This window comes from Etheostoma cragini, chromosome 19 (assembly GCF_013103735.1).
Source record: "Etheostoma cragini isolate CJK2018 chromosome 19, CSU_Ecrag_1.0, whole genome shotgun sequence".
In the NCBI taxonomy this organism is placed as follows: Eukaryota; Metazoa; Chordata; class Actinopteri; order Perciformes; family Percidae; genus Etheostoma; species Etheostoma cragini.
This window is the reverse complement of record NC_048425.1, coordinates 12,872,809-12,883,981: the sequence shown is the minus strand read 5'-3', so window position 1 is coordinate 12,883,981 and position 11,173 is coordinate 12,872,809. Positions and strand designations below refer to the sequence as shown.

General features: G+C 40.7%; 1 protein-coding gene across 3 annotated transcripts in view; it reads right to left on the bottom strand.

The window, feature by feature from the left end:
- Positions 1-3,003: 3,003 nt before the first annotated feature.
- Positions 3,004-11,173, bottom strand: part of LOC117934553 (glucosidase 2 subunit beta-like) — a 118,819-nt gene continuing 110,649 nt past the window's right edge. For all 3 annotated transcript variants that reach the window (XM_034856290.1, XM_034856293.1, XM_034856292.1), the window contains 2 exons: positions 8,361-8,460; positions 3,004-3,930 (listed from right to left, as the gene is read on the bottom strand). In XM_034856290.1, the coding sequence (XP_034712181.1) occupies positions 3,793-3,930; positions 8,361-8,460 (238 nt within the window). In that variant the 3' untranslated portion in view covers positions 3,004-3,792. The remainder of the gene's footprint in view (positions 3,931-8,360; positions 8,461-11,173) is intronic.

Below are 11,173 nucleotides of genomic sequence, written 5' to 3'. Positions count from 1 at the left end.
AAGTGGTGCTGGGTTGTGGTGGGCGTCAGTCAACCAGTCAGTCAGGCGAAGGCCCTGCTGTCTCCCACTCCAGAGAACAGGTACCCTGAACTAGTTTCTACAAAGTTAAGTCAGAGATTTAATGGAATATCAAGCCTCTGGGCCCTTTTAGCAATTTGGAGTCAACACTCAAATACGCCCACGCTCAACTGGAAAGACTTTCCTTTCCTGCCCCTTCATGTGCAAATGTGCTGAATGGAGATGTGTGCTATAAGTATGTGCTAATGTGTGTGTGTGTGTGTGTGTGTGTGTGTGTGTGTGTGTGTGTGTGTCTGTGCTCAGTTTCCCAATTGACTCCTTCCTACAACTCCCTCATTTTTTTCTGATCTGTAGCAACACATCAAAAGCTTTCCGACCGGAGGGATTTTTGCAGTTCCTAGAACATAACGCTCTTAGAACCCTGTTTTTCTTGTGTCCCGACTGGACCAATTTGGGGATTATTAAGTTCCTCTGGCCACAGTTCCTGTAACTCTTTCAGCTCCTACTTCAGGTTAGGGTCTTTTCCCTTTTCTGCATAGTGGTGGATAGATGGCTGTGTTTAAAGAACAAAAGGTAAGTTCCTATGGTCGCTTGGTCACTGTGAACGCAAATGGAAAAAAACGGTTTTGAGGGGGAGAGTAGTTAGCAGAATTGTTTAGAAGTGTTCCTATAACTACGGTCCAGTAACTACTCAGTCAGAAAGAGGACAATATCTAACATGGTTACCAATACAAGTCTTCACAATATAAAAATATCTGCCCAAAAAGACCCAGAAATGTACTAAATGGAAACAATTGGACCAATCTATTATTTGGAAGCTGGGACCAAGAACCGAGGAAGTGTAGGATATAAACCTCAACCTGACGGGACCCGGGAGACACAGACCAGATTGGCACAGATTTAACAGCTGATTGCTATTACCAAGTAAATGATAATTTACAAGTTGTCATGAAAACACCTTTGTGTATTGTCAAATGTAACGTTAGTAGCCTTCTCCCTTGTGCCTGCCCATGTTGATATAATACATCCTCTTGCCAAAAACCTTGTAAAATACATGATATTCATATTACGGATTGAAACAGTCCACTTGTTATTTCACCTTAAAGTCCTTATACTGTCACAGTGACAGGTCATGACAAACGTGGCTCATTTAGAAACGGCATTGCAGTTTTGTTGCATCTAGCATAGTAAAGATTACTTTGGCTGTTTGCTGCTATGGCTGCTAACGCTAGATGGATTTTCGGGATATGTGATTCCGCGATTCTCATGTGACATCTTGAAAATCCAGCTGCCGTGCAAGGTTAGGTTGAGCTCATCTACTCCCGCTTTTCTTCTGTGTTCACTCTGTTTACATGTGAACAGGCTAGCAGAGTCTGCAGGAGACTGGTAAGATAGCCACATGCCATCACTGTCCAATGTCAACCACATAAAGCACAACACATTTTTGTAAATTTGTAAAATAGATAATTCTGTCGGACAGCAGACTGGAGAGGCCTGCGCCTTTTAGAATTTTCTTTTTTTTATGTTGCATCATTACCATATGGTGTGATTTGTTGTTAATACCCTGCAGATTGTCAAAAATGTTCCTTTGTGGGAGCAGGTTTTATCCAAAAGTTCTCTACGAGACACCTTCATACCACACTATATGGAAATGATGCAATATAAAGTTTTCTCCAGATGCCAGTAACGCTTTCTGCAATATTAGCCAGATAGCTGCTCTTGACACTGTCTGTGTGATTGGCAGTATTTCCAGCTGTTGGTAGAGTTAGAAGCCTGTTCGGGTTCAGTGTCTTGAATTGTAATGTTGAATGAGGGAGAGATTAAAATATACAGAGATATGTTGTTTCCTTGAGATGGTAGGGTATAAAAATGGATTGTACTATGTATATATGTATGTACATACATACTGTAACGTCCTGCAGTGCCCTGCTATGACATGAACTACCACTGCTACCATTTTATAGTCACTGCTCCGTTCTCTTTATTGTGACTGTTATTGCCACTGTTCGTCACAACCCCAACCGGCCCGGTCAGACTCCGCCTACCAAGAGCCTGGGTCTGTCCCAGGTTTCTCCCTAAAAGGGAGATTTCCCTCGCCACTGCCACACTAAATACTTGCTCTTGGGGGTATTATTAGAATTGCTTGGTCCTTAAGAATCAAGATGTGTGGTGTAGACCGTGTCTGTAAGGTGTCACAAGATAACTCTTGTTATGATTTGATACTATAAATAAAATTTAATTGAATTACATCCTTAGTTTAACGCTATAAACTAGCAAGGCTGGCTAGTTTATCAATTTGAGTGTTTGCCTTATAGCTGCAAGATAAATAATTAATTAGTGGGAGTTGTCAGATTATGCTGTATTAATAGTACTAGTTCCACTTAATATCTTAAGTCAAATCACTTACCTAAACCTAATATAGCTTCGTTTAGAGACGTTTTAGGGTATGTCATTAAACAGTTTTTTGTCCCACTTGGTTGAAACCTTAAACAAAACTGTAAACCAAATTGGTTAGAATCGCCATCAAATAGAGCATGTGAACGGGAGCTGAAGCCAGACAAACAAAATCAGCAGTCCCCGGACTACAAGGCCTGAGGCTATTGCATTGCTAGCAGGCAAACAGCCACCCAGCTGCCCCAGCAGGGTAGGAAAAGATCAGTCAGCCTATTGGATACCTGACAGCTAATTTAGCTCCCCCTTAATGAGCAGAGGGCCCTGCTGCACAATCCCCTCAATCTGTTACATAACCTCATGTATAGCATGCACAGTAAGAAGCAGACCGCTCTCTCTAGCAGATTGTTGTAAGAGTAAAGGGAATTTATATTTAGTACACAATGCATCCTTAATACAAGTTGAAACTGGGTAAATAGAGTATTTAGAATCTGTAGGTCTGCACTTTTAAAATATTTAAACATCTTAAATGTTTTGCTGTGTGAATGTTGAGTTGATATAACACAGTAAAAGCAGACTCAAGTGAGGTGAAAATTAAGTATGAAGTCATTTTATTTTATTTCATACAGCAGTTACAGCGGTAGCAATGTCACTTTATTTATTGAGTCATCTACATAGTAATGTTAAGCATAAGGTGTAAACATACTGAAATATATTGCAGTGAAAACCAGTATTTGAAGGATAAGACTCACTTTCTTTTGTATTTCTCCCGTTGTCAACAAGACAAGAAAAAAAAGACCAAAACCAACAATGTGTCTCTCAATACTTTTTGACTTTCCTAAAACAGGTGGTCACTGTAGTGTTTAGCAAACGTTGCTCAGAGTCAAAAGTGCATTCGTTGGGGACTACTTTCAACTATGGATTAATATCCATTCGGTGCTTGAGTAAATATTTACAGCAGATTCAAAATAAACATCATTGCCCATGTCCATCGCAATGAAGAAACATATCATCTTGTGCAACAGTGTGGTCAATTGATATGTTTTTTTGGACAACAATGGAGAGCAGTAAAATAGTAATCATAGTAAAAGTGTAAAATGTTATAAGGAATAGACTGCTGTGTGAAGAATACTTGTGTAAACTAAGTCTATTCAAATATTAACACGCAACAAAATAAAGCAACACTGTAATAATTAATGAAAACTAAAGTGGTCCAGCAGCAGTGGTACTGAAAATCTGATTCTGACCTTAGCAAGACTTGTGTGGAAGTATATATGTTCTGACAACACAGATGTCAGAGGGGACCCTCAGGACCCCAGACTGTCACCGTGGGCTAGCAAAGGCGGGCTAAATTAATCTAGGTTACGCCAGTAAGGGAAGGGGTCACAGTTCACTGTGTATGCCCCGCTGCTTCAGCACTGGCTGACAGGCCACAGGAGTCTGAAAGTCCATGATGTACTGGCATTTGCTGGGCTCCTTCACCGATCTCAAAGCTGTCTCCGTTCCGCATGTCAGTGTGACCTAGAAAAGCACAAAGAAAGAAAAGTTAAGGTGGTGTGGGGGAGAAGAGCCGATGTTATCCTGAGTCAAGAGCCATGCCAGTTTCATCTCCCAATGGAGGATGATTGAAGATACCGGCCTACCTCTTGTTCAAGGGATTTTTAAAGCAGCTTACAAGACCCAGCGATGCTGCGACTATGAGATACTGTGGCATTATGGGACGCCACTACTATCCTCACGTGTCAACAATGATTAACACTGTCATGACTTTAATAGGTGACTTTGACACCCTCTGCAAGAAAGTGGAAAGGAAAAAGCAACTTATTGTACTTCCAGGGGGTTTCCATAGCAACCCCTCATATCACACTGCATCCTGAGCAGACAATCCTTCTGGCGAACAGAAAGCACCTGGAGGGGAGAGAGATGGGAACTTAACAGGTATTATTGGGCTGAAGTTTCAGGCTGGTACAACTGGTGATTCAGTTTTGTACTGTACTTGGATTACAAATAGAGTCCTTTGTTATCACTTAGTATCTTGTTGCACAAATTTAATAAGTTAGTGTATGCCGCTCAGTGAGACAAAGTGTTTTCCTATGTGCATGTGCCTGTATTGGTGATTCCATTTTGACTTGCAGGTGCCAGAGCCATAAGTCAGTGTTGGGGGCGGTACTTTAGACTTTCATAATAATACAGTATGTGTGTGGTTACAGGTATATAACTTTTCCAGCTTGTGTTTCTAATTCTGTTGTGACTCTTACTTCCTCAATATAACACATGAAGATCAGTTTACTCATAGTGGTTAGTACTACAGCCTGTAAAAAAACTTGTGTATTCTTCCTCTACACAGTATTATTGATTTTCCCTTGCTTGAACCAGATTGTTAAGTATAACTATTCTGGTGCTCTGAACAATGTTTTGAAAGATACGGAAAAGTGGATGGGTCTCCCCATGTCTATTCAAGCCTGTATCTCTGCGGTTAAAATTAATGTTTTACCAAGGACTCATTTTGTGAGCTATATACTACCTCTTTCCCCTCCTTTTGGTTAACTTTGATGGAAGAAGCCCAAAACCTGTGGTATGGTATCCAGGCTTTACCAGTTCTTAGTGATATCTGGCCGCTCTGGCCTTCCTATTGAGAGGATCTGGGTATGCGATTGCCCAGGACTGAGTATCGATCTCGACTGTCATGATGTATGGTCTAACATTCCAGAAGTATCATGCAATCCAGACCATCAGAAAAATTCACTACAACTCGTAAAACATATCTTTTTGAGTTTCCTCTGTGCGAAAAAATGGACACGGAAAAGAGTCGCAATGTTCCTTTCAGCTATCCACTCGTGCTACAGGAAAGTGAAGAAAAGTAAAAGTTTGGTATATCCAGCATTCATGTAGCACCCGCCCCCAAACCCCTGCAAGGATGTGACTCAAAAACAGTGTCTGATAGCCTCTCTATAAGGTATCACGCTGTCCGCCACTGGTTGTCTGTAGCTGGATGTGCTTTTGCATGTACAGTCCAAAGTATTGCTACTTTTCACATTTTTATGAGTCTGAGATTTATGCCACATTGTGGCTGCCAAAGCTCCGCTGCTTTCTTCAACCATCTCTGTCTCTTGTCTGGCGCTGTGCTCATTCAGTGTGCAGTGTGAGAGGGGGAGTGGCCAGTGGCAAAAGCCAATGTGTGCTCTTTTTAACCAATATCTATTAAACAATATCTTATGCATTTCTAATCCAAACAAAGTCAAACTTGGCACTACACTTACTCGTGCCGGTAGCAAGACACCTGTCAAGTTTGAATCGGACTAACGGTTTGCAAATAACACACAGACAGAAAGACAGACAGACACACAGACAGACAGACAGACGTTCCTGCAATTTAGATCTGGAGCCACGGTTAGCCATGGCTGCTAGCTGTACAGCATCTCACTGCTCACATGTAACAGTCACAGTCCAACACTTTGAATTGAATTAACAACTGAAACAGTCAAGTTCACCCTTCCCCACAAACTCTTAAGATACACTGCATGCTGCTTGAATTTGGATTACCACAATATATATCCACCACTGAACCAATACATCTCTGGTCCCATTACTCAAGAATAAAGAAAGACGGGTGTTTCACCGCTGAAAGAGAGAGGACTACTCAAAGACAAGGTTTAGCATTTCAAATACAATGAGCGTTGACTTCTGACGAGACATCATTTATGCCGACTGCCCTCCGTACGGGGGGTGATTTAAAAGAATTCAATTTGGTCATTTAAAAGGGGGCCCCTGAATGGCAGGAGTACATACATACATTTGCAAACGACATGTTTTGGAGTTGGATTTGAAGCGGGGGCCGGAGAAAGAAAATAAGATGATTAAATGTGCGACATTTTGAAATGAGTGAGTTGGCTGAAAAGAAGTTAATACCGGGGAAATAGAAGAGTAGAAGAAAACTAGGCTGCAGGAGAATGCAACCAGAGCTACATTAACCATAAAACCGATGTAGACTGACAGAGGGGTAAAAGCAAGTCAGATTCCATCACACTGTTTGAAAAAAAGACGTTTTTGCCAGACTGTGGGCCATGAGGACTGAATGTCTTTCACTGATTGATTGATTGACTCTCCATTGTTGAAATGAAGACACATTTTTGCAGAAAGAGGCATGCAGAGAGCAGACTGCGCGAGAAGGCTGCAAATTGTCCCCGATGAATGTGGTTGGCTGTTTTCTATATCTTTCCCTCTGGAAATAAGCATTGCCTCTCTGAACAGTTACCTAAAGTTGTATTTATTTGTAAGGTGGACTGTTTAAATCATTATCTGGAGCATATTTGGGTTTCTGTTGTGGGAGAAGTGTTTTTAAAGTGTGTAGCTAAATATTATTGGGCTTATTTAAAAAGAGGGCTGATTATTATTTACCATCAGAGTTGTGTGAGGACTGGTTTATCTAGGCCCAGCTTGTTCAAATTAAAACAGTTTTGCCACAGTTTCAAACTATCCTAAATTCTCAAATAGTGGCTTTGAGCCCTTAGTGGCACAGAGATTCAAGCTTTAGGTTTATATCAGATACAGGCTTTATTGCTTATTTCCCTTGTTCCCCAGTTAATAAAAACTCAAAAAATCCTCCATGATTACTCTAAATTCAGCATAATTCCACAACACTAATTCCATCAACCATTGTAAGGTGTTCCACTTTGCCTTTTTTCCAGAAAACATGTAACAATGTATTTTTTGTACATCCTTCCCTTTATATGTCGGATTTTAGTAGGATAATAAGACTATGTATCCAAATGTTTTGTTCCTCAACCACTCTTTGAGAGTTTACAGAACCTGAAGTCTCGCATTGCCCGACCTTCCTCCAAAGCGCTACGGAGGAAGGTCTGGCTAGTCCGCACAGCATTCTGGGACGGGAGAAAAACGTGCTCTGGTTCACTGGCATTTCTTTAAACCAATCACAATTGTCTTGGGTGTCGCTCAGCGCCGGATGGAGCAACAGCGCCTCTGCAAAATAGTCTCAGGAAGAACTTGTTTTGGTGGAACATGTGTATGTTTAAAAGTAGTTAGAGTCGTGCGACAGAACACTCTGATTGGACAAATACTCTACACTACCGGTCAAATGTTTGGGGTCACTTACAAATTCCCTTACTCCTCCATTACAGACAAAATACCAGTTGATCTGAGTAGGTGGCTGATCTTTAATGCAATATCTACATTGCCCATGATCAGCAACATTCATCCAGTGCTCCAAAGGCACATTCTGTTCACTAATCTGATTTCATTTTTCAAAAAATAACTGAGAAAACGTTGGAGAATCCTTTTGCAATTATGTAAGCACATAATGTTATCTGAAAACTGCTGCCCGCGTTAAAAACAATGCAACTGTTCAGCTGGTATTCTGTCTACAATGGAGTGCAATGGAAATTTCTAAGTGACCCCAAACGTTTGACCGATAGTCTAGCTAGCTGTCTGGATTTACCCGGCAGAGATCTGAGGAAAATCAGAAATCTACTGGAGATTACAGCGCCAACACAAAGAAAGTGGAAGGGGACAGACATCTGGACGAAATGAGGGACATCTGGCAGAAATTCTGGGGGAATCGGAACAAAGATAGATATAGTAAAAAATGCAAAGATAGAATCCATAATTGGTAGTCAAATCTACTATTAAAGTCTAAAATGTCCATATTTGCAATAATGAGTTAAAATCCAAACAAGGTCTGTATCACATCTTTTATTTAGGTTGGGTCTCTAATGAGCTGTGCAAACAACTTCTTTTTGTTCTCTCATCCTTTACTGTACCATCTATCCATCTGTCTATTTGACTGTCAGGGTGTACTACCATTTGTTCATTTGTCTCTAATCAGTTCATTCATTCTGCCTCTTTGTGGTCTCATATGATCCCATTACTGTGAGTTTGTGTGCCTACTGCTCATATGTATGCATGGTTTTGCGTGAAACACATGCAGGACTTACTGTAGTGCTGCGTGAACCTCCTTGCCAGCAGGGTTCTCCATTCTCATACTCCATCTGACTGTACTGGTTCTTTGGTGTTCCTGCCCACATCCCCCACCTCCTGAAATAAGAAAGAAATGGTTAGTTTTCATACTTTTATAAAGTGCATGTGCATTTCTGTCTATTAGTGAAGCCAAACAAAATTATGATTCTCTTTGTTGGGACAAATTAAAAACAGAAACACAATTTGTTTATTGAAAAACACTTCCTCCCAGCAAACATGAAAAACTGGCAAGCTGGCCAGTCTGGCAGTGCCCTCTTTTGAATCCTGGCACCAGTGCTCTCCTATTTTACAATGGAGGGGAAATATTAATTACCATTTTGTCAGAGTTAATATGTATGCAATACCACACAAGGGAAGGAGAAGAGAAAAAACAAGCCTCCAGTGAAGGCCATCTCAAATGAGGCTCTGTCTGCCCATTGCTAGCTAATTACAGTCTCACCAAATACTTCAAGGGAAGTTATGAAAACCAAAGCAGACCAGGGTGCCAGTTTTCAACACAGCTCCACAGCTCTCAGCACTGACAGATGTCATTTGATTACGCTTTCAACAACTAACTTCCTCTGATCATTTGTTGAACTTGAGCAGCTTCTTTGAGGTGGCGTCAACCAGCAGTCGTGAGTGTTGGTTTTAGTAAAACATTGTAATCTTGTTTGGGAGGAATATCTTTACTGCATGGTGGATTGACGAGTGTACTGACATGTGTGTTGCTCTGATCTCTTGCCATTCATAGGCTAGCAACTGTTTCCTGTCTGCAATGTTAAATATTCAGAACAGGGAACAACTAATGAAATCAATCTTTTCACTTTAAAGGAAGCATACATAAAAAAATTAAAACCTGCTGGCCTGCAAGCCCTTTTTGTAAACAGCTTGTCAATGTTCTGTTAATCATTCTGGAGAAAGAGCTACAAAAAGCTATAAATTCAACTTATTGTTCATTTAATTTGCTCAAGTACATTTCTCACCAGTGCCAACAGTGAAAGTGACAACAGTTCGTCAACGTACCTACACTGACCTTTCCACACGGGATTAAAGTAGCAAGATCTACTCTTTAAGTACAGCTTTGATTATGGAAGCTGATCTATATTATATGACCTATGATGATATTTTTATCACTTCCATAATTGAGCTCAATAGTATGATGTGCTATTTGGATATAATAGTATACTACCTGTATTTTCTTTCTTAAGCTCAACAACAAATTACTGCACAATTAAAATTTAATATTGCGTTTTTTTCCCATAACAACACGTTGTAAAGTTAAATCTTAGATGACAAATAAAAGACTGGAACTGGAACTCAATAGAAACTGAGAGGAAGTAAGAAAAAACATACTCTAGTCTAGTTTGTTGTATTAAGTTGTGTTCAAAAACAGAATTTCTTTCAGTATTTCTTAAAATGTCATTTTATTCTCATTTGACCTTGATGAGGGCAAACATGGGAGTCCTCTTGGATTTTAAAAGGCACTCTGCAGCTTCTACGGACACATGGCTGTCTTCGGGTCTCTGAAGGTGGCTTTTCTGCCGTCCATGATGCGCATGGCTTATTTAAGATGCCTGAACAGGTCAGTCAGAGGTGAATTGCTCACACAAGTGGAAGTCGGCTGGGCCAGAGCGTCTCGCCTTTTCCTTCCAGCCTGTTTGATTGTGTTTTAGCACTCTGTTAGTACCAGGAGGCCCTGAAATGGATTGCTGTCAGGGCCAGCAGACATGGCAAGCAGAGAAAGTGACAGAGCTTTGGCTCGCGCTGCTAGTTGACCAGGGATCCCTTGTGCATCACCTTCATGCATCCTAGTCTGCCATACCCCCCACCACCTTGGTTCACTACCTTCTTTAATCTCTATTCTCACTCTGTCAGCCCTCCTGTGCCCCAGGAGGCAGCGTAGGCCCTACCAATTAGGCTTAAGTTATCACTGAGATGTAGCAAACACACTCCAGTCATTTGGATTCACAGGAGTCACAAGATGAAATCCTATTGACAGATCTTTCCCCTGTATATTAATACCCACCTGATTTAAACATTCGCTGGTCATTCTACAGTTATCACCAGCTCGTTTACACCTCTGAAAAACATATCATTGCTTAACCGGGGTGCATAAACATTACTATTTGAAAGTCTGACCCTGGGATCGACAAGATAGCAAAACTCAAATGTGCAAATTGCACCCCCACAAACCTGCCGGCTTATCTGCTGCACCGTTTTCTGCAGCCAAGTCGGAAATTCTGTTTGCCTGCTCAACACAATCATACACACCTAACTACTACAATACTGTGCAAATAGGACTCACATTTTATAGTATAACAAGGAAAGCAGCCACATAAGAAAATAGCATGAATGAACAAAATTAAAGTATGTAAATAGATTAACATTGGTAGCAGAGAATAAATTGCATCTTAGCTTTTGTAGAATTTCCATTTCCAACCACATGGAGACAAGGGAGGGGCCAGAAAGGCAGAGTTTTTTTTAATGATAAATGATGGATGATAGTGAAGACATGCTCCTTTTAAGGCTTGAAACCTGGAGATTCTTATTTTCAGATATCTTGGTTATAATTCAATCTTTGTCTGGCCTCCTCTAATGCCATAAAATGCTCCTTCCATCACAGATAAACCTGTAGTGGCAGCATTTCTAGCCAGCTAAACCTATTATCAATACATTTGCTTTGCATTGTGGGCCACACAGAACACATTAGGGAGTCAATTTAATTTAATTTTGTCTCTGAGTCACTAAAGTTTGCTTTCTATTGACACACAGAACAGCAGATAGCGTCATT